General features: G+C 40.9%; 1 protein-coding gene across 6 annotated transcripts; it reads left to right on the top strand.

Annotated features, from left to right (window-relative positions):
- Positions 1-8: 8 nt before the first annotated feature.
- On the top strand, positions 9-27,940 carry TSC1 (TSC complex subunit 1). Of its 6 annotated transcripts, none has more exons than XM_065648377.1 (23): positions 9-119; positions 6,995-7,057; positions 8,128-8,303; positions 8,999-9,102; positions 9,756-9,908; positions 11,688-11,832; positions 12,882-13,036; positions 13,362-13,435; positions 14,901-15,079; positions 15,525-15,634; positions 15,880-16,003; positions 16,389-16,504; positions 16,820-16,892; positions 18,277-18,375; positions 18,470-19,040; positions 19,764-19,807; positions 20,251-20,417; positions 21,309-21,491; positions 21,869-21,979; positions 22,549-22,671; positions 23,667-23,854; positions 23,955-24,116; positions 24,881-27,940. In XM_065648377.1, exons 3-23 carry the CDS (start codon positions 8,198-8,200, stop codon positions 25,365-25,367), a joined length of 3,474 nt encoding a protein of 1,157 aa, XP_065504449.1. In that variant the 5' UTR covers positions 9-119; positions 6,995-7,057; positions 8,128-8,197; the 3' UTR covers positions 25,368-27,940. The 6 variants fall into 6 exon arrangements, with proteins under 6 accessions (XP_065504449.1, XP_065504451.1, XP_065504452.1 ...); XM_065648379.1 differs by lacking the exon at positions 9-119 and adding an exon at positions 203-284 and having other exon boundaries at positions 16,392-16,504; XM_065648380.1 differs by lacking the exon at positions 9-119 and adding an exon at positions 203-284 and having other exon boundaries at positions 23,670-23,854.
- Positions 27,941-27,979: the final 39 nt, after the last annotated feature.

The following is a 27,979-nucleotide window of genomic DNA, read 5'->3' as shown; positions in this document are numbered from 1 at the left end:
CACGGGAGACCGGCCGGGCGCGACAGCCGTCACTCCCACCCCTAATCCCCAACCGGGGAGAAAGGCCCTTGAGGGAGAAGAGACGAGCGGGGCGGTGTGAGGGACCGGCGCGGAATTGGGTGAGGGGAGGCGTGGGGCGGAAGGATGGGACTAGTTTGTGCGGCGGAGGGATTCGAGGGGAGAAGCGGTCTCTGAATGGGAGGGGGAGGCAGGGCCAAGATGGCGGCGCCCTGTGGGCTAGAGGAGCCCTGAGTGGTAAACAGCTGAGGGGAGGAGAAGGAGAGGTGAGTGCGCTGGGCCTCCTCCTCCCTCCCCCAGCGGGGCGAGAGCGGGGGCAGCCGCGGGGGCCGGAGAGAAGGAGGCAGAGAACAGCGATGGGGAGGCAGCGAGAAAGGGCTGGGGAGGAGGCGGCAGGAGAAAGGGAAGGGGCCGGGGGGATGGGGAAGGTGAGGGTGAAGCCTGGTGGGGGAGGTGATGTTCTCCCCTCGATTCCCTTTCCTTCCCCTCAGGTAAATTTGATGTTGGGGCGGGTGCCGCCCGGGGGGAGTGGGGGGGCGCTGCCCCCCACTCTGAGTCCCCGTCCCCCCCACCCCCCAGCCCTGAATTTTGCGCGGTTTATCGAAAAAGCTTCAGCACCTCCGTTTTCAAACGCTGAGTAGTGATTTGCAGACTGCTCCTGTCTCAGGCATTTGCTGAGGAGGTTCCCTGGTCCGGGCTCAGGCATTAAAACAGTTGTTCAAAGTCTGTCCCCTCGGTGAGGAGGGGTTTTCTTGTTTCCTTGCTCGTGGGTAGGTGATGTGCAGTCACGATGTTGTTTACTGCTACAAAAAAAAAAAAACCAAAACCATTTTGCTTCCTGTTATCACAAAGAACTTGGAAGACTGCAGTTCTGAAGTTTTCACCCTTTGTTTGCTATGGATGCAGCCTCTGTCATTGTTTGATCAGTTTAGTCAGTGCTTCTTTCCTTGTTTGTTTTGTTTGTTTGTTTTGTTTGGTTGGTTGGTTTGTTATATTTTTTTAATGAGTCTTTTACAAGGCAATGAGTGAAAGAATATGCCTTAAAGGAGCACATGATTCAAACCCCATAGAAATGACACAGAAACCGGGATCAGGTTTTGTGTGCAGAATCATTTCCAGAACTGCTGTTTCCAGAGAACCTTCCAGTGGATGCTCATACCGAAGGTTTTCAGTCTTTGGTCTGATCCTGTGGTTTCCTGGCGTTAACTTCTGCAGCAAGTTGTTAGAAATCCATCCTAATGGAAGCACTACTGAAGTGATCCCAGGAGGTGGAAAAATTCCTCTGCAGTTTACACGTATGAACAACTAGAAACTGAATCTTTGGAAACTCAGGATGTTTTAATAATGAGTTCAAGTATTGGGAATACTTCTGCCTGCAGTTGACTTTACTAAGCAGCGATCAGGTACTCTGCTTATCAGAAACAGCTATGCCATGCTTAAGCTTAAAATAAATCATGAGCTTAAAATCCTTTACTCAGTAAAAACCTTTTTGTTCTAGTTTTTTTTGTTATAGTTTTTTAGGGGGGTTTTTAAGCAACCTAGTCAACCTAATACTAATTTGCCTTTATGGGGAGTTGCACAGACTTACTCAGATGAAAATATAGTCAGAATATCTAATGTGTCTTGAGATGAGCTTTAATTAAAACGATTTTATCTCTGGCTGTGTTTAATCCTGGCTCCTTAACTCTTTGTTACTTGAGAGTTTACTTTTCTGGTGACTAATAAAAAGTAGTGTTATTAAAGAGTTCCCACACGAGATATACTGTCCAATTGCAGATATTTTGGTGTTTGAACAAATATTTGACTGTAGTAAATATTTGTAGTTTCAAGTGAATGCCAGCCCTGTTTAGAGCTGGACTGCTGGGATGTTGGCTTGTACCGATTCCTGAAATTCTTACAACTACCAGACACCTTCTTGGCAGCTCTGATAGGAGCTGGTGGGGCGATAACCCGTCAATCTCTGTAAGAGCTGAACAGCCTGTAACACGCGTGCACGTGCACACACACATATATGTCTTTGGACAAGATACCTTCTCTGATAAGCCAATAAATAATCAAAGCACTTTCCAATGGTGGAGGCAGGGTAGTAGTTTAATAAATGTAATGAGGACAACTAATAATATGTCCTTTGTTAGCAGAAGCAGTTCTTTGGGTAGCATGTTAAAATACAGAGCGGTGAACTACTCTCACTGTCCTGGGTAGTAGTCTTTTTTTAATTTAAAAGGTACCCATCATTTGGTATTGTTCTGTTTCATGCCTACTGTAATTCTTGGAGTAGTTAAAAAGCCTCAACTGAGTACACTGGGTAATTTGCAGTGGTTTCAGGATTTACTGAATTGCAACCCCTCTCTTTGAATATGTTTAAAGGTTACTCTTGATGGCAAAAAAAAAAAATTGCTGCAGAGGTTTCAGAGTCTTGTTCCTTGTGTTACTGTGAAGTCCAGAGCTCTCTGTTTGCCTGGGCAAAGTTTTAAAAAGATTCCGTAGTTGAACTTAGTTTCCTGTGTGCTGTTAATTGAATTGGCACAGAAAACCAGTGCTTGTTCTTATTTATTTTTTTGCTATTAATAGATGCGTTTGTGTGTAAGGAATTGAAATTATTCCCTTTCAGGTTAGTAACCGGCTTCTGCCAAAGGGTTAAGTGTCAGCTTTTTTTGACATGCATTGCTTTTAAAGAATTTCTCCTCTGACAGAAATTTGATGGGTAGTAATTAGCATAGTGTATTAGCACAGCATAGTTTCAAAAGCATCTTAAAAATTGCTGAATGTGATTATTGCTCTTCGTTTGGAGTTAGTGGGTTTTTGTGATCTTCCTGTTCCTGCCTCAGTCGAGAACCGGCAACAATGTGTATAATATTGAGTTATATCTAAAAATAATTATCAAGTTCAGGAATAGGGTCTCGTATCAGATCTTAAAAAATACGGGCTACTAGAAGAAGCCAGAGACCTTCATTCTTTACAAATAAATAAAATTAATTTTACTGCCAATTTCAATGATGAGTTTGAACTGAGGTGAAAAAGTGAGCAATCAGCTGCTTCCTTTCCTATTGCCACCAGTGGTTTTTCTCCCCAATGTCAGTTTTCATTCATTCCTTATGTCACTTCTATAATGGCTGTGTTTAGTTTACCTGTGAAGAAAATATAGAATTGAGTATTGTTAGGAAACATAAAACAGACTTGGATTTTTGTATATCAGATGGGAGGGAATGAGGCTTATCCTTTCATGACAAACATTGCAAAGATTTGAGAGAGCAGGGCTGCTTTGCTGTCAATCTGAATTTTCTGTGAAAACGACGATTGCTGTAAAATTCTCTGTCCTCATTCGCGGCCTCTGCCGAGTCAGCACCCGAGGACTTGACCTGCAGCAGGTGGAAAAGTGTAAATCCTGAGCTCTGGCCTCATTTGTGTGCTGTTGAAACCCCCTTTGTCTTGTGGGGAGGGGAATAACCATTTATTGGCATGCCCCAAATTTAACATCTCAGCGATGAAGAGGGATGAAGTGCTGATGTTGATCCCGGAGTCTGGTGTCTGAATTTCTGTGTTGTTCCAGCAGATGCTGAGGAGGTTCTGGGAGGAGTGTGTGTATGTGGAGTGTGTCCCCCCCTCCCCACCTCTCCGAGAAGCATAACTGGCACTACCAGCTGCTTTTTCATTTGGCTTGAGATAAAAATACACTGAACAGAACATCTTCTCTTGACAGAAATACTTACAGAAGTCATAATCTCTTTCTCTAGTTTGCCTTTTCCCCTGAATATTTTTACGGTCTTTTCCTTTGTCTTGAGTCTGTAGCTTAACTGTATTGTGGTTAAGTTAGCTACCAAAAACATTTTGTAAAACAGATTGGTTCTTGACTTATTGGCTTCTCCTTTTTTTCCTGTAAGCTGGATCCAAAGTTGTATTGGTACTTAAAATTAATGCTTTTTATTACAATTTGTTTTTATGAAAGCTCTGGAATATAAGAATAAGACATTTGCTATTGGTGTTTATATCTTCCAATGAGATTAGAATGTTGCATTTTAAAAGGTATTTAAACAGATTTTTTTCCACACTCTATTATTTAGTGCCTTGGATCTTTTATATCAAAGTAATTGTAAAAGTTAGCAAAGAATCAGTGACTCAAACCATTTGGAAAAGTTATTGACTTTGTTTTAATCCTGTCAGTTCCAAGTATGGCTTCAGGGATGTGGAAATTCTAATAGCGGAATGATTGCAATAGCCAGGGATGGAAGCATTAAAGAGATTCATCTCATATACTACGTATTTCTGAAGAAAGATGTTGTGCTGATATGCTACTGTGAAGATTTAAGGGAGATTTTGTTCACCACAGATGTATCAATCCCAGAAACAAAATATTGTGGCAGTCAATGGGTGATCTCGCTGTTTTACGAGGTAATGGCAGTTCCTTAACCGGCCCTGTCCTGAGTTCCTTATCTAGAAGATTTGAAAATCACAAATTACTGGTGGAACTGGTCAGAAATCACACTGATACTGTGGCCCCAGAACAGTGTTTTCTGATTGAAATTCAAAACCTCTTGCCTGCAAACTAGTTATTCAGCTGTCTTTGCTTAAACAGTGTGACACGATCTAAGACTATTGTGGGAATTTCCTGTTTCGTTCATTTGTGTTGGGCATCGCAGACCAAATGTGATTAGAGGATCTCAGTCTTACTGAGGATTTCAAATCTGTTCCTCACAAATGACTTTACAAGAGATCCTGCATTGAGAAAGCTGTGATTTGGGTTTGTTTTGTTTTGTTTTTAATGTGATTATTTGTATATAGCAGAATGGCAACATTTTATTGGTGTTTATATAACTTCAGCAGATAAACCTTCCACCTAGTGAAGTACCTATGTGTGGTATTGTCCCATTTTTAGACATGGTTTGGAATACTCGTATTAATGTTTCAAATGTTGGTATCGTTCCACTTCGCGTAAAGTACTTCAATGCATGATTGACAAGTGTATTTAAACTATGCTGGATTTAATGGCACAAGGTCACTTGAGCCATCTGTTTTAATTAGTTTAGGGAGCTTGGGAAATTATTAGTTACCTATGTGTATAGTTATCGGCAGCTAAGCTTGCGCTATCAACCTTGCTTTTATCTGATTTTAGTGTTTGTGTGTGCCAGCAGGCCAATAGCATAAAATTTTAAATCCTCTTACCTACTGAACACTTAAACCGGTGTTTTTCCCATCTGTCTGCAAGCGTATTGTCGAACCTGACTTCCAGAACCCAGCCAGAGTGTCTACAAAGGTGTGTTTCTTCATTTCACCATGCTCTAATTTTTTTCCTCTGGCAATATCAGAATTAGTGAAACCTGCTGTTGAGGTTTTTACTGGTTTGATGAAGATCTGGCCCAAGTGTAATAGTATTACTAGAGGAAAATAAGAAATAAAAAGCATTTTTTACATGCCAGGGAAGCGGAGGGGAGAATCAAAAAGAGACTTGAGAAGCTCTTTGTGGAGTAAAGAAGCAGAGACTGGAGTTTATGCTGCTTTAGTTCTCAAAACAGGTTTAGCTTGCGGCTGATTCGGGGGTGTGGTCACACATCTCTTTTGTTAACAAGACATTAAACAACTAATTCATGGTGCTTAAGAAGCTGGTGAATCTATTGCTTAACCATAGCTGAGACTGTATGGTGAGATGAATTCAGGCACCTATGTTAGCAGGCCGTTTATGGTCTCAAAGATGGTTTTCTTTGGTATCTCAGTATAGCTGTAATTTAGTAAATTAAATATTACAGCGGTTACTAGAAACTAAACAATCAGTTGACACCTGAAAATGAGTAACAAAGTGGAAGGTCGACTCCTTCAGCTGCATGGATGAGTGGCTTTAAACTTGTTGGAAGGCTGGTGTCGCTCTCTGAACATTGTTTGTCCCCTGAACAGCAAGCTCTGGGAGGAAGAAGTTGAAGCCTGGGAGTCTGCGCAATGTAGAGAAAAAAAAAAAATCAGAATCCCAAACCACAAAAAAATTCCAGCCTTAATCTTTTTGGAAAGCAGAGATCCATTCTGTATTTGAGTAAAAAGCAACTCTTTTTTCCCCCAGCTCAAGTTTCTATTTTCTTATCTTTAGTTGAAAGTTTTGCTGACACTACCAGCCAGTTTTAAGTCTGCAGTTCTTAAGGTTTTGCCAGCATGGGATGTGGAAAGAAATAGCATTTAAATCTGAAACGCTTCAATTAGCAGACTCTGCTTGTAGATGGACTGAAATCTTATTTGTTCTTCTCAGCTGTGCAGCTCTGATCATTGAAAACTGAGGGTGTTGGGGGTTTTTTTCTGTATTCTGGAATAGTGATTACTGGAACACTTCAAGAAATTTTGTTGCTAATGAAATGCTTGTTGTGAGTGTGGTGCCATATTGTCACCTTTGCATTTGCAGACAGTGCCAGATTGTCTCTCTGGTGTCTTGTGACCCTAATAAAGTGACCTTGGGCAGTTCTGCAACTACAGAGTGATATGTTGCAAATGACAAAGTTTACTGGTAGGCAGGTTAACTCCTGCTGTCCAGTAACATTGTTAAATGTAAATTTTCAAGAAAATCCTATGTAGGTATGTACAGATTATAATTTAAAATAGCACTGATATATGGTCCTTGGCTAATGTCTAACAATGTTTTGACTAGACTCTATAAAGACTTAACTAATTGCATAAATTCTATATTCAGAATTTGGTAAGATAAAAGAAGACTTCTTTGTAAGATTTTGCCTACCATAATAAAACTCTTCGGCAGCTTGGGAAGGCTCACCGTACAAAACTACAATCTTGTGAAAGCCGTGTAGTTGGAGGCAATTGCACAGCTTCACCTGTGGACAATTCTGGAAAGGGTGATCGTGTAGCACCTTTTGGTGTGAATTTCCTTGCATGTCGCTCGGCTCTGGTTAGTAAAGAACTTAATGCTGTTCCACATAAACCAAGTTTGATAAGGAATAAATAAATTGTCTCTTTTGTTAACCTCTTCATGTTTTTTCTTTATTAGTGATCATGAAAGGTGTGTGGCTGACAGCATTACAGACAGAAGCTCAACTCTTCCACAGAACAGGTGCTGTATACACAACTGCAGTAAAAAAAAGTCTCGTGTGTAAACTTGGTATGTGTCAGTCTTGACTTCCATGGAGGAAGTTTGCTAGCTAGAAGCAGGAGGAAAGAAGAAATCCTTGCTAATAAAATTAGGTGTGATGTGAAGCCAGATTCTTTCTGCCACCGGGAAAGGTTCAGCTTAGGATTCTTATGGAAGAATAAAAACTTGACTCGTTTTGTGACAGATAGATGTGACACTGAAGCCCTCCGCTGCTGGTACGTGGAAGGAAGCCGTCTTAAAAGCCTGAAATGGTTTAGATTTACTCCTGCTTACTACTGTGAAGCTTATCAGTCATGTTATCTGCACACTGTTGCATTTAACAGTCTATACTGCAGCATTTTTAATATATAATGCACAAATTATATGTGTGAAAATTATACATGTTGTGCTATGATGCACAAGGTGGCAGAGGAACAGCAACTGTAGAAACTGAAACTGAGTTTCCGAACAGCTGCAACTTGGCCACATTGCAAGTATTAAAGCACAAATCTATCAGTGTGCAATAATGCAAAGCCAAGGGCAGTGAATTTCTAATCTAGCCACAGGAGTGGAGAAGTATCTTGAGATGGAGAACGATCTTGAGATGCATATTTTCTCCAGAGTGTAGATGACTATGCAAAGGATGTGAAAGTTTAGTTGAGGAGGATTGCTGTACAAAAGCAAGAAGAGTGTGATTCCAGGGAGCTATTTGCATTTTATTCAAAACTTTAGTCTTAGCTGACTGACCTAGAGAGCAAATTAAAAAAAAATGGTAACAGAATCCTCTAATAGTCTATATATGCTAGCCAAGGTCTTCCACAAAACAGATTAATGTCTTTGATTAAAAAAAAATGAAGAAAACCCTGCTCACGCCTCATTGGCTTCTTTGGAAACTTTTGTCTTACAGCTTTTATTGCAGATGTGTAAACTCTAGCAATCATTTCCATGTAAAACTGTTAAATGAGCAATACTGCAGAAAAGAGAGAGTGAAGTGATGAGAGATTTAAGATGGAAAGGAAAAAAGGAAACCTCATTCATCTGTTCTCTCCTAGTCTGGTAGAGAGGCACCAATGAGGAACGTCCTGAAATTTTAACCTCCACATTCATGTTGATACATGCATCATGGCACAGCAAGGAAATGTTGGGGAGCTCCTCTCAATGCTGGATTCTCCAATTCTGAGTGTCCTGGAAGATGTAACAGCTGTGTTCAAAGATAATCTCATTTGTGGTATGTATCCTGTTACGTAATTGGAGGAGAGTTTTGCTTTTATACCAATAAAGGTAGAATAATGGCTTTTTTCCTATCAAACACAGTCTTTGCAAATGTCACTTGAAAGAAACTCCTCATATTTGGGTTTGAAATTCCTTTAAGGATTGAGGCTTCTCTTACATACATTTTGCTTAATGGCGTGGCTCTCCCCAAACAAAACAGCAGATCCAAACTTTCTTGCAAAAATGATTTCTGCTATTAAGGCATCTCTAATGTTGATAGAGCCTTTTCAGAGCATGAGAGCGTTGTCACTGTCCTTGTCCCTGAACGCATTCTCTTTTATCTGCTCAAGGGAGAGAGTGTAAAGTTACTCCTGAACTCTTTACCTGTCCTGGGTAAAATACTCTTGGTGGAGTTCAGCTACCTCTCAGTTTTTAAGGTTAGAGAGTGCCACAGTAATTGTTCATTATTAAAAAACGTAGTTACTTTCCCTGAGCCAAATGCAATTGCTCGAATCGTTAGGAACTAGAAAATGTAGTTGAGAGGTCTCATTTTCCTAAAGGTCTGGTAACAGTAAGTACTGGTTTGTGTTATAAATTATGTAATAGTTGTTAAAAAGTTGTGCAACATCCCTGTAACAAATGTTTCATCTTCAGTGTAATGAGAGTGTATGGTTTGTTTTTTTTTTTTTCTTGCTGTAAACAAACTGACAGACCGTGGCCCTGTGCTTGTGAACAACCTGGTGGACTATTACTTGGAAACCAATTCTCAGCAGGCACTGCATATACTGTCCATGCTGCAAGAGCCTCATGACAAGGTAAAAAGAACCAAATCTTGTTATTAAGTATGGCAGATTTTAGCCTGGTATTGAAGCAGCCTTTAAACAGCATCTGTTAGAAATCTGGTTTTCTGTTCTGATATAGAATGACCTTGTTGTAGAGGTGTAGTATCTCTGTAGTAAGACTAGTGAAGTTTTAAAAAAACTTCAAAGGTCTCAATTTCTTGGGTTGCTTAAACTGACCCAATTCAGCAAAGAACCTTTATAAATGAAAGTTTTCTGAGGACTGATGTTGTCTCTTTGCAATGTTACTGCTGCTTGTTCAGTGCTGGATGTGTTAGCCCAAAACAAATAGGATATTTTGAGAGGAAGTAAGGATTTTTAAACAGATTGAGGTAATGACACTACAAATTGTTTTACTTCTGCTGACCAGATCTTTTTTTTATTTATGATGAATGTTATGAAGTGTAGTGACTGCTTCTGGACTGAATAGTTTGTATTTTGCTACCAGCAGACTTAAATTTATTGCTTGGTTTTATTTGCTCTTGGATGCTGTATATTTGTAAAATGCCCATAGTTTCCATAACTGGCGATGGCAGACTGCTGAATATCAATCGGTGAAAAAGAACATGGACCAGTTAGATATAAATACCTTTCTTTTTTCTACCACTCTCTGCAAAATCCTCTATCAGCATCTACTGGACAAAATTAATGAATATATGGGCAAAGCTGCTACCCGTCTACCCACTCTCTCTCTGCTGGGACACGTGATCAGACGACAACCATCTTGGAAACATAAGCTTTCTCAAGCACCTCTCCTGCTTTCCTTACTTAAATGTCTCAAGGTAAGAACTGTAAAACACTTGTACACCTGATGTAAACATACGTACCTGTAATGCAAGGCATTTGTGTTCTGTTTTGATGTCATTTATTTAAGCTGTGAGAAGAGGTAAAATGTTGGTTAGAATACTGAGCCACAGTGGAATTGTATCAACTAAATACTCTGTGCTGATCCTGTTGTTACTGACCATCTTGTTTCTAAAAGCCACTGTCACTGTGTGAATTTGAGTTAGGGAAGTTTACTACAACTTTTCTAAAGTGGGCTAAAGACAGAGGGCTGTCGGTGAAGTCGATGGATATATTAAGTATTAATTTAATGAGAAGTACAGTAACTTCCCGTTAGTGCATTCTGAAATTTGTGCATGTAAGGTCAAATACTTGCAGTGTAGATGGGCCACGCAAGAGGCTATTCCATGGTGAAATTACCTTGGAATCACCTGATTTTCCCTTCTTAGCTACAGACGTGCTGGGTTACAAGGAGGTAGCCGTTTCCCCACGCTTTGGTTTTTTGTTTATTTGTGTCATCAGCAAATTTATCAGTTATAATACCGTACAGCATTGTAACAGTGAAGAAAGAATGGAAAGTTTTTTGAGACCTAGAATGCATTGTCTGTAATATCATTTAATATGATGGTGAAGAATTCATATTAGTCACTTGAGTCACATTAAAATGCACAATGTAGTCAAGTGCCAGTGCTCTTCAAAACAAAACCACGAGTTTGTAACTGCCAAAGCAGCAGCTCCAAGTGCTGTTCCTGGAACTCCTGGCGTGCCTCACTAGGGTTTGTTACCCTTTCCAGTGTGAGTCTTATGTAATGGCGAGAGGAGCGAAGTGTGTCAGAAAGCTGCTGGGAGCAGAACAGACGTGGAAATGCTCAGGATGTGTACAGAGGGATGGGGATGGACATGAAATGTGCTGTGAGAGGTTGTGTCTGACTGAGGGAGAACAGAAGCTGTAGATTACACAGAGGAACAAAAATCCGTGACACTGGATATGTCTGATCAGCCCAAGCAGCTCTTGGGAGATACCAAGACCAGCTCAGCAGCACCTGGCCGCAGGTTCTCCTGTGCTGTTTACACCCTGTCCCGGCAAAGCAGAGGAACTACCCAGGAAAACGTGCATTAAACAAGGGAAGCAAGTAGGGACCCTACGGGGAAAGAGTTCAGGCATTTTCTGTGTTCTGTCCTAAAATCTGATTCTCTGTTACATAGTTTCACCTAGCTAAAGGTTTTACTGCCACATCCCTTTCTCTTGGTGTAAGCCATGGGGTTCTAGCTATTGTTTGAATTACTGCTGTATGAAATACTTAGCAGCCAGAGTAATCAGCCAGGTTTATTAGAAAAGCGTTTGACCCTTGCACTGGTAATTAGCCAACATCTCTGAATACCCTGATCAGATTTGCGATTTCTTAGGCTCTGAACACTGTGTGTTCTTAGCTCTGGGAAAGAAGGAAGGTGGTACATAAGATGCTTCACATACCAGTGATTTTTTTTCTACTCAATCATGGAACTGTGGTGATGTTCACTTTTTAACTAAGTCAAGCTTTTATACAGAAAAGCGGCAGCAGAATAGGAGCAAGAATCGCAAATCTTTTGTTCTTAGGGTTGTTCTGGATGAAAGAGACAATAATGTTGGTTCATTAGATTATGGCAGGTCTCAGAGGGGATGTTTTCAAAGAAGAGAACTTTTTCCATGATGATGATTCAGTCTTCGCCTCATCCTTGGAAAAAAATAAAGTTCAACACTTTTAACTGACTAATGCAGGTTTTCTCCCTTCTTGCAGACTGACACAGATGTAGTAGTACTCACCACAGGTGTCCTAGTGCTAATAACCATGTTGCCAATGATTCCTCAGTCTGGCAAACAATACCTTCATGATTTCTTTGGTATCTTTGGGCGTCTCTCAGCCTGGTGCTTGCAGAATCCAGGTGAGATTTCAACTTTGTTGCATGCAGTTATGGTTTAGTAGTATCCTTGTGACTCTCGCACAGTTGGTGAGTAAATTCTGTTCTGAGACTCTTAATGGTCTGAGATTATTTAAATGCAGAGCATCATGTATTAAGCCCGCAAGCTATTCTGTTCTTTGATAGTTAGCATCAAGGAGTGCTTCTTCACTCAGAATTTGGCAGTCTCTTAGATTCTTCCATGTGGTGCTGCTGCTACATGAAGTTTCACTGGACCGAAATGCTACCTTGATAACAGTGAAACGCAGAGACTGATCTTAATGGACAGAGAAGGGAAAATGCTAACATTTGAGTCAGATATTTGGGAATTTGAGATTCCCAGGTACAGATGGGGAGGGGGAAGAAGCAACATGTAAGAGTTTCTTCTAGTGTGCAACTATCAATGGTCATGGAAGCGTTGGTAAAACTCGTCTTCTCAGTTACGACATCGGTTCTGATGAATTGGTTTTGTTGAATTTGTTGTAAGGTGTCTGATGTCTAACACTAGTGTTACCTGTGTGTGTGTCTCACGGCTGTATGAACAAATGCTGTGTTAAGCTCATAGGGATGTTATTTAGAGGGCCATTTTGCGTTGCAAGTAGGTTTGGAACTCACAAGATGGCTAGTAAGATTCAAGTCTGTCATGACTGCTTTTTGTGGATACAGGCTTTTAATTTTTACCTTTGAAGGGATGCAAACCTTAGTTTTAATCTTACAGTCAGTTTTGCAAACTCTGGCTCACTATCTAGAGGGGCTTCAGGTTCTAACTTGAATTAAGAAAATGCTGTACTTTGAGAATGGCAGGGTACTGGTTGGATTTCAGGGTCCATGTCTTAATTTTTGGTGTTGCTGTGAGCTGATGAGTAAGCGTTGCCTTTTCTCTCAGAAGACTTCACAGTTTCGCCAGAGACTATTTGTATCTCAGAAGACTTGTTCGAGTTAACATTTCAAATTTAAAAGTACTTTGCGTGCATTCTTAGAAGTTTCGTCCTTTTCTCCAGTGTAATGAAAAAGATTATAACTACTTTTTCCAGGTCATGTGGCAGACATTTACCTTGTCCATCTTCATGCCAGCATTTATGCTCTCTTTCATCGTCTTTATGGAATGTATCCTTGCAATTTTGTGTCCTTTCTGCGTTCTCACTACAGTATGAAGGAAAACTTGGAGACCTTTGAAGAGGTAGTCAAGGTAAAATGCTGCTTCTCTCTGAATTGTCTGAGACAAGGAATTGATAGCTGTAAAAAGGCGGGTATTTGCCAATTCAACACAGTACATTGATTTAACTGAGGGCCGCTCAACAAAACAAAATAAAATCTGGCTATTGGAGGACTGAAATCTCTGTTGGGAGCAAGATCATCTCTTGAAATTACAATGATGTGCATTAGCTTTATCTGGAAATGTAACATTCTGAACTATTGGGATCAGTAGGTTGCTCATCAGCTTTGTGTAATTTAGTGCAACCAAAAGACGCTGTACTGATAATATGTGATTCTTCTTGCTCTTGCTCATCCAGCCAATGATGGAACATGTGCGAATTCATCCAGAATTAGTGACTGGATCTAAGGACCATGAACTGGACCCACGAAGGTATATATGTTCACTCTGCTATTAGGAAAGGCTATAAATGAGCAGCTTTCAGCTGGGTTCTTTCAGAAGGCTTTACAGCAAAACCTTTTCTATCAGCAACAGCGTGTGGCAGTGGTGTTTTGCCACCCATGTAAACATGGGTACACCAGGTAAACACATAGACTTTCCTCATCCAAGCTTATGGCTGGATGAATGAGCAAAAACTGTTGTGAAAAGCTATTACCAGCAATATTTGGGTTCTAAATGCATTTCATGTCTGGGGTAGAATCTGTCTTCTACTTAACAGTTGACTTTGTCTTAATTTTATGACTTAACAATCAAACATGCTCATAAAGTTCTAAAAGAATTTGGTTATAATGAAGAAAGAGAAACTACCACTGACCCGCTTCATTGGCATAAAGTTTGGGTGATTTTTTTTTTTTTTTTTGGTTTGTTGAAGTACTTGGTGGGATTTAAGTGTTTAAAATGGCTTCAGCGTGTCTTGTTTTGGTACCTAGATATTGGTTCAGTTAACAGATCAGTTCTTTTAACAGGTATGTCTTAACATTATCAGCTGTATTAGTTTTCTTTAGCAATAGGCTCATTTGCCTGCAGCAGCACCACTTGCTGCTTTTCTCTTGTCTCCACAGGCCCAGCCACTGAAGAGGAGAAAATTGACTCTTGTTGCTGCACAGTAGTGCTCTTGCCCCGCTTTTCAGAGCCACTAGGAAAACACTCCTAAATGGGAACCTATTGAATATCACAGTGCTCAGTTTTGTAGGCTTCTCCCAGACAGGGGGGAGGGTGGCACCACTAAGGAGCACAGTTGGCACAAAACTACCAGTTGAAGCCTTCTGATTTGGTATCTTGCACATAATATCTTACACTCGAAAGCAGCTCAGCCTTTAATTGGCAGCCTTCTGTGCTTTCTCTTCTTTACAGTGAATTTCCATTGCCTGAGATATTGGGCAGATCTAATCTGGCCACTTAATTTAGTAAGAAAAAGTTTTCAGAATGAAGGAGGTAGTAATAGTAAAAAAAACATTCCCAAAACTTGGGAGGAAAAACACAGACCTGAAACTAACATTGCAGATGGTGTTTGCTTAAATAATATAAGATTCCCTCACTGCTGGCATGTCTCAATTTTGACTACCAACATCTGAGTCTAGTTGAGCTGATTTCTACAGCTGCTGAAGCTCAGGATCAACCAAGTCTCCGTGTGCTGTTCCTCCTTTCCAGAGTGCTCCATGGCAGACCTTTATGGATCTCTGTGTCAAAGCTGTTTGTCTCCTCTTTGAGACCCCCTCTTACAAGTCATCTGGTTGCAATTTCTGTATGGTGCCTTGTTCCAGTTTTGACTGGGAGTGTGCAAAGCTGTCTGGAACAAATGAGCCGTCCTACAAGCCAATTCCTCATATTTCCAGGAACTCTTATTTGTAACAATAATTGACTAACTTACTCTTTTGGATCCAAAAACTGTCTGCAGGTGGAAAAGACTAGAAACTCATGATGTTGTGATAGAATGTGCCAAAATCTCCCTGGACCCTGCAGAAGCCTCGTATGAAGATGGTTATTCCTCTGTGTCTCGGAAACTCAGCACAAGCTTAAAACATCATCAAACTGACCCCAGTGCCAGCTCTGACATTGACACACAGAGCAGCTATGGTAAGACCTGCTTGATGGCTGGTGAATACCCAGTTTCTGGAGGAAAACTGGCCCTATAGCAAAAAGACGTCTTACTAATTTGTCCCACTTAAAATTTGATTCTTAAGCACCAGAAAATAAACTGTCATTTAAAAAAAATATATATATATATAGACATATGCTCTGGTCATGTAGACATACAGAATGTTGGCAAAGTTGCCTTTCCACTGCTTCTTTCTCCCCTGCCCTAAAACAATGAACCAACCAAAAGAAAAGCTCTAGTATGTAATATATTAAAAATGTATTTTCTTGGGCTGGAAGAAAAGTCTCTTGTTTGCTAGCTACGACTGTGTGTATTGAATGGATTTGAAATGTTTTGGTTAAAAGCCTTTAAATATTACCCAGAAGAATCATTGATTTGTGTTTGATGTGTTGGATGCTTTTAATTTTTTTTTTTAACTTTCAGGGACTTCTACCCCATATTCCACTCCTCGGCTAACACTATCACAAATGCCAGGGCAGCTACCTCAGATTCTGAGCCCACAGACAATACGGCTGCCAACTGAAGCACAGCAGGTAAAGCAGAACGTACAGTGGAGCCAAAATGCTTTTAATGCTTTGCACTTTGCTCCTGGTTTCTTGTGACAATCCAAAGAAATTCGTGCTTCTGAAAACATGTTTGTGAGCTCTTCAGAAGCTGGTGTACATTTCAGGTTTAATCCCCATCTGATCTCCCGTGTCAGAACCTGGATATGGATTATTCATGTGTTCCTTTTCTGAGTGTCGCTGATTTGTGTTTGTTGTGTGTTGCTTTTCCACAGGTTACCATCTGGAGTCCTTCTGCAGTGTGTGGGATGACCACTCCACCCACATCCCCTGGCATTGTCCCATCGGAGCCATCCCACTCTGCCTCACAACCTTACAGCAAAGCTCTTGGCACCTCCGGTACGTGCTGCATTTTGGAGTTAGGCCTTCGAAGTTTATTATAATAGAAATTCTGGTTGTAAATTTTGCTGTCAACTTCTTAAGAGAGAATGCCGCACCGTGCTGTTTGATAGGCTCAAGTCATTCTGTGGACTGAATAACCTGGTCATCTAGAGCAGTGCTAATGCAAACACAGAAACGGCAATTAAGTCACAATTAATTAAGTGCCAAAGTCTGAAGCAGGTCTTTTAAAAACTGTGCACTCTTATTTTGATAAAAAGTTGAAAGAGATTTAAGAAGTAAATGGTTGAGATAGTGTTTGAAACGTACAATTCTTCACATACAATATTCAGCTGAAAGGAGGAAGTGGGAGCCTGCTGAGAAAACTTTTGCTCCTCCTTTTCAGCAGGGGGGAAAGGAACACCTTTGGGAACACCAGCCACGTCTCCTCCTCCACCCTGCGCTTCAGATGACTTTGTGCATGTTTCAATCCCTTCAGCTGCTGCCATGCCTCCTAAAAAGGTATAACAAAACTCTTCTGCCAAACAAATCTGATGGTTTTTTTCGTTGACTTGTCATACGTGCAGTGACCAGAAGGAAAAATCAGAGTAACAGATTTTAAAAAATTTGCATTTCATTGCAAAAACTCATTTTCTTTTAAGTTTACGCAACTATTGCTACTTCCAGTTGCACAGTTTGAAGACTGCTTAGATTGGTTTGCTATTTAAGCCATCTATTTGCAGGAATTCCCTTTCTATGAAACTGTCCAAGAGGTTTGTTTCCAACAGATGTCTGATGTCAAGAATCTATTTTGGTTTTTGTTTTCTATATTTTCAGGAGGACAAACCAGATTCTGGGAGGCCTTCACTGTACCGACAGCAAAATGTCATAAACAGCGATAAATCATTGGGTAAACTCTGTTTTCCTCTCCCTATTACAATAACCTATTGTAAACAAATCCTGGTTTTATTGACACCTGTTCCAGTTGCCAAACACTTTTCCACAGGTTTTTGTCTTTTTCTGCGCCTCCTCTCCCCCAACAAGTTCTTCGTAGTTCCAGGACCCTGCCTTAACCTGTGGTTCAACTTAAAACTTTCTTGTGGTGCTTTTGATTTCATTTTTACTCTTTGCCTTCAGAAATAGCTTGTGGATTTTTTTAACTGGCCCTCATGTGTTCTTATGCATATTTAAATATACAAATCTACAGTGAAAACTGAAAAAGTTCATGGGTTTTGGTTTTGTTTTTTTTTTTTTTAAAGCTGATTCTTTGAGGATGATTTTTTTATTAGAAGCAGCAAGTTGTATATGAAGTCTTACCTGAACAAGTCTTATGTCACATGTCTGGATCAAACTGTAAGGCTGCACATAAGGATAAATGACGCTCCCATTTAAAGGCTCTTGGAAAATCTTTGTTTTCCATCTACAATTATATTGCTGTACTTGAACCTTTTTTTTTAAAGTCCTGTGGAATATTGAAATCAACAGTGGATGGTTGAGGAACTCAACCTCTAATAGGTAAATCTAGATTCCATTTTCCATTCTCTGTCATCTCTGTCTGTGACAGCTGTAGAAAGGGATTTTGGTACTGTAATTGAGACATCTGTACTGTCAATCTTTAACCATCCTCAAAGTGGAGATGATTGTGAAATTCAAAGCTGGTTTTCCTTGGTAAAGTTGTATAGCAACACTGGAATCTGAACTTTCTGAATCACACATGAAGAACAAACTAGGTTTTCCCCTGGGCTCCTAATCTGTGACTGAGCTGTGAACAAGAGGTGTTTCTGCCCTGCGTGCTTTAGTGTGGATCTCCCTGGCAGCTGGCTCAGAGTTTTCATCAGTAGTCACATTGTTGAGTTTCTGTTACATTAGTTGGCTAAACTTCCTTTTTTCAGGTAAGTTCTGTGTCCTTGTGTAGCCAGATCAGAATCCAAAGGGGATTTTATTGCTAATGTGGAAGTACAGTAATCACTCTACACTTAAGCCTGTTTTTTTCTATTTATTTAATTGGTTTAGTTGCGAACAGCACATCCTTATTTACAGAGGCGGTCGCCTACACTTGTTGTACAACAGCAGATGTTAAGTTTACAAAATTACATTTTGGGCTCAGGACCGACCAGTGACTGATCTCTGAATGGAACAGGTCTTGGATAGTTTCCTCCGCTGGGGAAGCATCTGAAGGAAGGACAGGCTTATTCTAAGGCTCTTTCAGCAGTAAAAGCCTTCTGTTTTGTGCTGCGATAAGGCTGGAGAAAATAGCATCTGTACAACTAACATTTCTTTTTTGTTTTTTTCAGACACACCCGGTAGTAAAAGTTCAGTAACCTTAAGTGATCTTCCAGAGTTTTTAGGTGGTTTGTCTTTTGAAGATAGTGCTGAAAAGGACAGAGAGGAAGGTAATTTCTGTCATCCTTACATACATCTTAGCTAAGGAAATGTTTGTAATGTTAAAATACAAGATATTATGCTCCCCCCTCCCATCCTTCTCAGATGCAATATCTAAAGAGATCTCCGAGATCACAACTGATGCTGAACACATGGTGCCTAGAGGAGGATTTGACTCTCCATTTTACCGCACAAACGAAAGTCTGTCAGGCTCTCAAAAGAAGACCCATTCAGCAGTCTCTGGCGTTCAGGGACACAGTCAGACCTCTGAGCCTTTAACATCTTCTCTGGACAAGCCTGGGCCTGAGAGTGCGCGGGAAACACCCAAACAAACATTTACTCCCATAGACAAGCCCTGCGGAGGCTCCGCTGAAAGCCCTGCTGGTAACAGGGAAGGAGCCTCTGGAGAGATGTGTATTCTCGCTCCCAGCCCTTGCAAAGTACCAGCACAAAGACGGATGGTGTTTGGGAGCGGGCAGCCTCCCCTATACGACCACCTTTTTGAGGTTGCATTACCAAAGACTGCCTACCTCTTTGTTGGCAAGAAGACCGAGGAGCTGCTAAAGAAAGCCAAGGGAACCCAGGATGAGGAGTGCGTGTCCTCCACTTCTCCCGTGGAAGTGCTGGACAGGCTGATACAGCAAGGAGCGGATGCACACACTAAGGAGCTGAACAAGTAGGTGACTGAAAATTGTACTTTGCAAACTTTCTTCTTAGTCCTTTTTGTGCTGGCTTTATTTTCATAGCTCTACCTGAAAGCAGCTGTGTCTGGAAATCTGCAGCAAAACCACGTTCTGTGAAACGTTGCTGTTAACTGAGCTAGAGGTTCTGGGTGGAGCATTTTTATATTTGCCGTGGTAACTAGTTCGCTTTGCTGTAAAAAGTGGGGCTGTGACCATAGGACTCTTACTGCTATCACTGACAGGGCTTGGGATGAAGAAGCAGGGCTGCTGGCTGTGCCCAGCTGTGGTTTGGTACCACTGATAGTGAGATTTGTTCACTTTATCACGTTTAAGTCCCACACTAGATAGGCAAAAGTAACTGTAGAGGCCAAGGGGAGGTTGACACTTTCTAATATACATGAAACTAAAAACTGGACAACTGGATTTAAGGTTTAGGTTTATCTGCTGTATTTCTTCTTTTCATCTTACTACCACATTTTTTGATTTGTTCTATGCCTGTGAGAATTTTTCTTTTCCAATAAATTACTCCCTCCATCATCTGCCCTTGCAATCTGCTGCTTGCACAGTTCCTCCTTATTTTCTCACATACCGACTGACCATAATTGTACTTTTATTAGACTGTAAACTCTTTTGAGGTAGGCAGGCCATTTTAAAGTGACTTGCAGAGTGTTCGCCTATTTAAACTTACTATTTAATGCTTCATTTTTGTTTTTCAGATTGTCTCTGCCAAGCAAATCTGCTGACTGGACTCACTTTGGAGGTGAGAAAGTTTCTCGTGTTTTGGCAGTCTGTTCCTCTGCTATTAGACTTGCTTAAACAACAACCTGTGTCCTTTTTTTTTGTTTGTTTATTAATGCTGCAGAAAGATGATGCCCTCCATTAAGTCATGGTTTATCTGCTTAGCAGGTAGACATCTGTGTTCCACTGAGATGAGCTGGAGTTTTTCATCTTTGAAAAGTGAAAACTGCCTTTTTCACAGTTCTAGACATTTCTACTTTTGACAATTTAAGATCTTCTAGCCTTCAGAGTGATGCTGGTCATCTAACAGATCCTTCTACCTTTTCAGTACTACTTGAATCTAAACCTGATGAAATGGAACAGACAGATTTTTAAGTTGTAATTTCAAAGAACTCTAGTTTGCTTATTTTAAAAAATACGTGGAACAGAGACAGTAACCTCTTCTGTCTTCCAACTCCAATCCAGGTTCTCCCCCTTCGGATGAGATTCACACCCTGCGTAACCAATTGCTTTTGCTGCACAACCAGTTATTGTATGAGCGCTTCAAAAGACAACAACATGCCCTTCGGAACCGTCGACTCTTGCGAAAAGTGATTAAAGCAACAGCACTGGAGGAACATAACGCTGCCATGGTGAGCAGGGGAACAGCTCCAGCAGTGACTGAAATTCACTGGTGCTAGAGCAAGTATTGATTGGTTTGGCCAGTATCTTTCAGTACTACTCAATTTTTAAAAAAGCCTAATTTCTTGCCTTATTAAAGTCAGTGTTTGCGGAATAACTTGTGGATGAGTTACATGCACTGTGATTATTAAAACCAATAGTTTCTATTAGCTTGTAGACAGCTGATTCAGTGGACACCTGCAGGCTTGACCTTTGCCAGCACTTTGGATAATATTAAAGGCTTCACAGTCAATGGAGTGGCTAGGCACCTGATTCCATTATTTGAGGAAGTGTTGTCCTTTTTTCTCCTCCTCGAGGAGTAACAGCAGAACTTTGAAACCTCAAGTGTTCTTTTTCAGAAGTATTTGATAAAACATGATAAAATTTGAAGTTATAAGTGCATTGCAGGATGTCTCATTACAGATTTAGGCATGTTTTATTCTGTATTTACACATTATAGCTACTTCCATCTACAGTTTCACCTTTTGATAATTCAACACAAGAGCCCAAAATAGCTTTCCAAATAAGTTTTGGAAAATGAACTGTAGCTTCAGCTGTGAAACCCAAGTCCCCATCGAAAGTGTGAGGTGCAGTGGGAGAATCTGCTGTTGCTCATTGTGCCTTTGGATGCAACTTTGAGTTTTCAGCCTGTCCACTCTATCACCATTTTACCTCCTTTTCTGCCAAAAAACCAAACCCCCAAATCCAAAAGAACATGCTGTATATAGAGTATTCTATCTACGGAAAAGTGTTACACCTGCATGAGATTAATTGTTAGCTTTCCTTAACTAGCAACTTAGGCCAGATGTTCTAACTCATAAAGCAGGTGTCTTATCTGCTGCTTCATATGGGGTTCTTAACAGAAAGATCAGCTGAAACTACAGGAAAAAGAAATCCAGGCCTTGAAACTGAGTCTGCAGAAAGAACAGGCAAGGTACCACCAGTTTCAGGAGGAACATGAAAATATAGTGGCTCAGCTTCACAGCCAGATCAGACAGCTGCAGCACGACCGGGAGGAATTCTACAACCAGAGCCAGGAACTGCAGGTATGGAGCACAACACTGAACAAAATTGTTATCTGCATACTGGTTTTAAAAATAACCTTCCTAACAACATGGTGTGAAATATCTGAAAGTTACATATGTTAGAGATATTGTCCTAGTTCAGAATAAGACAGTACATAGTTGGAAAGGCCCAACTTAGAACTCTAAAAAGAGTGATGACTGTTTTGTTTTCTTTTCAGTTTGGAAATAGCAAAATGTAGTTTCTTAGCTGGTTTTGGGACTTTGACAAGTACTCAGTATAACTTGATTTACAGGGCGGGGAGTTCCGACCCTTCAGCCAGATGCCATTGCTGATCCTTATTCAAGTTTGAGAACCCTGGGTGAGGGTTGGCGTTGTGGTTTTTTTTTTATTTGAATAGACGAAGCTGGAAGACTGCCGGAATATGATTGCAGATCTGAGGTTAGAGTTAAAGAAGGCTAACAACAAGGTGTGTCACACCGAATTGCTTCTTAGCCAAGTTTCTCAAAAGGTAAGAAAAGTCCCTGTTCCCGGGTCCCTTTGTATCTTTCTGTTCCTTTCTTTCTGATAATTTTTATCAGATGCTTTTTCTTTCATGTTTTGAAAAAAACCTGTGCTTAGTTCCATAGAATCTGATATAAATTGCACCAAAAAAAAGAAAAAAAAAAAAAAAGAAACCTGTTTTGGTGAAAAACTTTAAACTCAGTTCAGAGGCTTCTGAAACTTCTCCTTTGGGCTGCTTTTTCCACAGTAGGAATTTGCAGATTGAGCAATATGAACTTGTATTAAAGCTTTGCTAAATCTTGGCATCTTGTTTATATCAGAAATTGAATGGACTTCTGTACATGGAGACATGATTATGTTAAGGGAAGTGATATCTGTATGGTGAAGTTCTGTATGCACTGTCGCCAGCTTTATAAAAGCTTATTTATTTAACACTTATTACCTGTGCTGCGTTGGATTCTTCTCTTTGTCTCCCTTCTTTCTAAAAATACCCTGTGCACACAGTGCCTGTCAGCTGGGACTCTCCTGCAGAACGGTTTATCCCAACGTTTGACTCTGTTCAATCTCTCTGTAAAGCTTTCCAACAGTGAGTCGGTGCAGCAGCAGATGGAGTTCTTGAACAGGCAGCTCCTGGTTCTTGGCGAGGTCAACAAGTTGTACCTGGAGCAGCTGCAGCACAAGCACACGGACACTACAAAGGTACGATTGCAGAATTGGCCTTTCGGGAAGACGTCACTTGAGGTCATCGTCGAGCTGTTCTCAGCCTTGGCTGCAGAATGAAGGAAATGCTTCATTACTTCACACATACTTGGGTTTAAAACTGATTTTCAGGGATTTGTTTTCAATTTTAATCTTTTGTTATTTTTGTGCACTGTGCCATTACAGAATCTTTTCAGTGCCCCGTGCTTGGAAGCTAAGGAGGGATGTTAGGGTATGCCTCAAGTTTTAACCACTTGATGTAAATGCTTAGCAATTTTTTCCTGCCAAAGGCCAAGGCTTTACTGTGCTTTCAATGCAATTGTCAGCAGACTATTGCGGTAAAGTAACATAGGGCTTTTATATTTGTGCAAGTGTATAACATTAGGGTAGTATTGCTAGAATTTTTAGAAAGATCTTAACTTTGTGATGTGCTGTTTTAAAATAAGCAGTCTTACTCTTCTCAGTCATTTTCTTATACAGAGTTAGTATTAACTTTACTAAAACTTCTGTGGTTCATATGGTTTTACTTCCTGACTTCAAATAAACCTTTTTTTTTAATTAGAAGCAAGTAAATTGCACAACAATATAACTGTTTCTGTGTGAGAGCAAGTAATTAACGAAGATGAATAATAAGCAAAAAAAAAAAAATCTTTCACTGGTATTTAATGAAGGTCACGTTGCAAAAATGGTTTTAAAATGGAGTTTGTCTATTCTAATCCAGTGCAGACCTGGCAAGTTTGCTTTGCTGAAAACAGCTTTTCATAAGGAACATTAATGTGCTAATAAATGCAAGTGATGTATAGTTATTTTCACAGTAACTTAATAGTGTACATCCTCAGAGTAGCCAGGTTTCTGTATCTGTTTTTAGAAATGCTTCTCTTTTATTCCATCTTGCTTAAAAATGCGCCTATTTATAGCATCAGAAACATGTCTAAATATTAATAAAAATAACACATGGTCACATTATACTTTAACATGGTGTTCTTTCCTTCGAGGAGGTTGAAATGTTGCATGCTGCTTTTTGGAAAGAACTGGAGAAAGCAAAGTTGTGTGTTCAACAGCAAAGCCAAAGGCTTGATGCTTCCCAGAAACGGATAGTTGAACTGGAATCTCAGCTTGCTAAAAAGGACCACCTCTTCCTGGAGCAAAAGAAATACCTGGAAGATGTCAAAATCCAAGCACGGTAGGGGTTTCTTACGGAAAATGTACAGATGCACTGTGATAGTTGGGGCAGAATCAGGAGACACTGGACCTGATAGTTTTTGGTTTCTTTTTCTGTTCAGAGGTCAGCTGCAAGCAGTAGAAAGTAGGTACAAGGCCCAAAAAAGAATCACCCAGGCGTTTGAGCTGGAGATCTTGGATCTGTTTGGCCGGCTGGAGAAGAGCAGCCTACTGAAAAAACTTGAAGATGAAAAAACTGAAGCAGCTGAAGCAGCAGAAGAAAGGTAAGGGTGATAATGTACGATGTGCTGAACTCATGACCAGCTCCTTGGAAGTTGGTATCCTTCTGGAATTCCTAGAACTTGGATGCATCATCTGAAAATATTTCTGTTATTCCTGCTTTAACAGACTGAGTATTTCAGCACTCTGCCTGGGTTACTGAGAGTCACTGACAAAACTGGAAGTGCTCGTGAAATTATTTTCAGATAGCTGAACCCTTACAGTTTGAGAGAAACATCTGATTTGTCTCATAGATTGGTCTCTTAATCTACAAATTGTTACTCTCTTGTTAAGTAGTTGTTTTACGTACCTCTGCCTAAAGCATCTCGCTAGTGCTGGACTTTCGCTCAGATCATACCTTTTTTTCTACACCAAATGCTGCTACAGCATCAGGATAATTTCTTGCGCTGCCAGCAGATTTATGGCGATTGCCTGTGCTTGGGTGAGCTAAAAGAAACATCGACAGTCCAAGGAAGCTGTACAGATCTCTACCTTAACTGACCAGGATCCGGTTCCATTCTGCTTTGGGTTTATTGTGAGCTTTGGACTTAAAACTCTGGATGTTGCAAAGCTGAGTGCCTGACACCTTTCTGGTTACCTTCTGTCACTTCTGCTTTGCTACAAAGCGGTGAAAGGAAAACTTAAAGTGCATATACAGTAGCAGAAATGGAAAGTAATCAAAGTAACCTGCTTTCCCCAGGATTTCACCTCCCATTGTAAACATTGCTGCAGTTTCCTTGACACTGTGTCCTCTCTCTTTCCAAAACAGGCTGGATTGTGCTAATGAAGATACTGTGGCGGGATACAGTGAAGAAACAATTGGTAGAAATGGAGAGACCCAACCTCCCAGCACTCGAGGTAGCAGTAGCGGTAAGGGTGGCAGCAACAGCGAGCTCTCCACCCCGGAAAAACCCCAGAACCAGAGATTCAGCAGTCGCTGGGAGACATCTGTGTTGCTGGAGCCCTCGACTACTGTCCCACTGACTGTAGGTTCACTCCCCAGCTCCAAGAGCTTCCTTGGCATGAAGGCGCGTGAATTATTTCGCAACAAGAGCGAGAGCCAGTGCGATGAGGAGGGTGTAACCATCAGCAGGCTTTCTGATGCTCTAAAGACCGAACTATGTAAAGATCCAAGCATGGAGACAAAGGCCCCTCCAAGCCCTGATAACCTTAGCCTCTCGCCGAAGATCCAGGAAAGCAGTGTTGGACAGCTTCATATCATGGACTACAACGAAACTCATCATGACCACAGTTAAAAAGGAAGATAGTCAATCAGTGTTATTTTCATATTCTTGGCATAGAACAGGAGGCGTGAATGCAAGTTTAACTAAAAGCTTTTATGTTTCTTTGGTCTGAGCAGCTAGCTCATGCAGCGGAATAGGATTGATGGCCAGAAACGGAAAAAAAGGCTGCTGAACAAATGCAAAGTGGATTTTTGGGTCTGGAATTGAAACACCCAGCCTAACTCTTGCTTCTTTCTCAAATTCAGTCCTTAGCAGCGTGTACTAATTTGAAGGGACAACTGTTAACATTTGCAAGTATTTTTTTCCCTTTCTCCCTGTCCCCAGTTGAGTGGCTGCGTTTATGAACTTGAGTGCAATATGAGGCCAAATTAACATTTGTGAGTCTACTATGAATGCTTTGTATTTCCTTTACAAGCTTCCAATTTAGAGCCGTTAATTGTGCTGCCTGTCCAGGTGACTTGGGTTGCTTTCATCCTGGAAAGAAGCAGCACTAGAATTTCTAGTGCATTCATCTAAAGGTCTCTATTTTGCCTGTCCCCTGTCCCACATCCCTCAGAGCCCAGTCTGCCTTAAGTTGGACTCTGAATAACGAAATGTTTTAGAAAAAAACCCAGTGTACTTCTGCAAAAGGATTCATTCACCCTAATTCATGATCATTGTTTATATTGTCCTTAACATTTCCTGGAAAGTTACTTTGAACAGACACTGAAGAAGGAACTGGAGCTTGTAATGCAGAAGAGCCCGTATACGCTGAAGACTTGTTAAAACACTAGCTTCGGAGCTTTTTTGGTATTTTAAATGTTTGCCTGACAGAGTGGTACTGACTTCAGACTGGTTTGTATGGGAAAGCAATCGGGGTGGGAGAAGAGGGAAAAGGAAGCTTTACTCGAGCAGGGTGAGCAGCGCGGAACACAGATGTAGAATCGCACGCTTATGAAGATTTGCAGAAGAGCATTTGATTCTCTAATTAGGGAAATACTTGTGCTGCCTGACCCTCTTTCATAGTTCTGGTCTTTGTTCCCAGTCTGAGCAAGACCTCTGTGTTTTGAGTCCAAGCAACTGGCTTCATTCTTCCTGGGAATATGTTTTCAGGCTTGTCTTACAGAACAAGGTTTCCTTTGAGTGCTGTTCTGCTCAGACTGCAGCACATTTTTCAGCTCAGCAATGTCAATTTGGCTCTAGGTATCTCCCCTTCGCCCTCATCCCCTTCCCTTAGAAGACAAGGCTGAAGACGAAGCCTGTTCCAACTGAGAACTGGAATTCTGTCGTGAAGCCTTTCTGCGTTAATCGTGTTTTAAGTCGATGATGAGCCTTCTGTGAAGGAGGACGGTGGGATCAGGGCTTGTCAGTGGTCAGACTCAGTCTCCTTTGTGACAGAGCAGGGCCCGCTGTTGGGAAGGCAGTGTGCTTGTTTTAAACGTTAGATATGTCCGGGTCCAGGCGTACTTAGACATATCAGGTTTCAGTTACCCTGCATCACATGTGGCCTCTTTTCTTAAACATTCTGTCGGTGGCAGCTGCTGTTTAAGAATCGTCTCGCATACAAATCAAGTCCGAGTACACTTGCACTTGTACAAATCCCTTCTTAGCCTGAATGGGAACAAGACTCTGTCGAGGCGCTGGCAATACGCTAACTTGTGCCTGACAGTACTTTTCCTCCCTTTTCCACTTCTTCCCTAACGCCCAGGGTCTAAATACATTTCTGCCTGTCGAAATTATTCTCAATGTCCTTTTGGTTGGTCAGTCCGAACTCTGAAAGTAAAGGTGAACTTCAGTGGTCTTGTCAAAGCTTGAATCTGCATGGAATAGAAAATAGAGAGTTGGTTGTAAGTGACAGACTGGTTTTGTCGACATGTCTATAGACTTTCTAAGACGTAGCGGTAGCAAACGTGGTAGCGTATGTTTTGGTAAGATTTGGAGGTTTCTCGCCCCTTTCCCCACCGCATCCCAGCCCCAGGAGTGAACGGTTTGCACATTGTCCCTGAAGGGCTGGGCCACGGGAGGAGCTCATTCTGCTCTGCCCAGCCCAAAAGGTAGATCTTGCTTGAACGACGGCGTCACTTGTCCTGAGGAGAGGTGGTTTTTGTTGTTGGTTACAAAAATGCCCTGGCGGTATGCAAGTTCATTGATAAGGTGGCTTTTTTCTTCTTTTAAAAAAGGATTTTAGCACCAGGATAGTAATCGAAACCACTTTAGGTTTGTTTATGGACCACAAAGATTATGGAGGAACAAATTTTGCGAGATTTTTTTTTCTTTTTTTTTTTTTTTTTGTAAGTCTAAAAATCATGGATCTGCTGTATGTAGTTAACTTGCTGTTTGTTTGAAGGGGTCCCATCAGTGAAGTGGAAACAGATTTTTTTAACTGACTGCTTTTAGTTAAATCTAAAATTGCTGTCTTTGTCAAGTTAATCTGTTCCCTGCCTCGCTCTTTGTAAGCATGTTAAACAATCCACATTAAATGCCATAAATATGAAATACAAGGAAATGGTACAATCGTAAGCTAAGAGAGAACTTAAACCAAAAGGAGGTTTTGCTGTCCTTATTAGAATGTTCTAAAATGTCAAGGCAGTTGCTTGTGTTTAACTGTGAACAAATAAAATGTATTGTTTTGCACTACTCTGTGT

The sequence above is a fragment of the Caloenas nicobarica genome, chromosome 19 (genome assembly GCF_036013445.1).
Source record: "Caloenas nicobarica isolate bCalNic1 chromosome 19, bCalNic1.hap1, whole genome shotgun sequence".
Classification (NCBI taxonomy): Eukaryota; Metazoa; Chordata; class Aves; order Columbiformes; family Columbidae; genus Caloenas; species Caloenas nicobarica.
The sequence above is the reverse complement of the archived record's forward strand: the minus strand, read 5'-3'. Positions and strand labels throughout refer to the sequence as shown.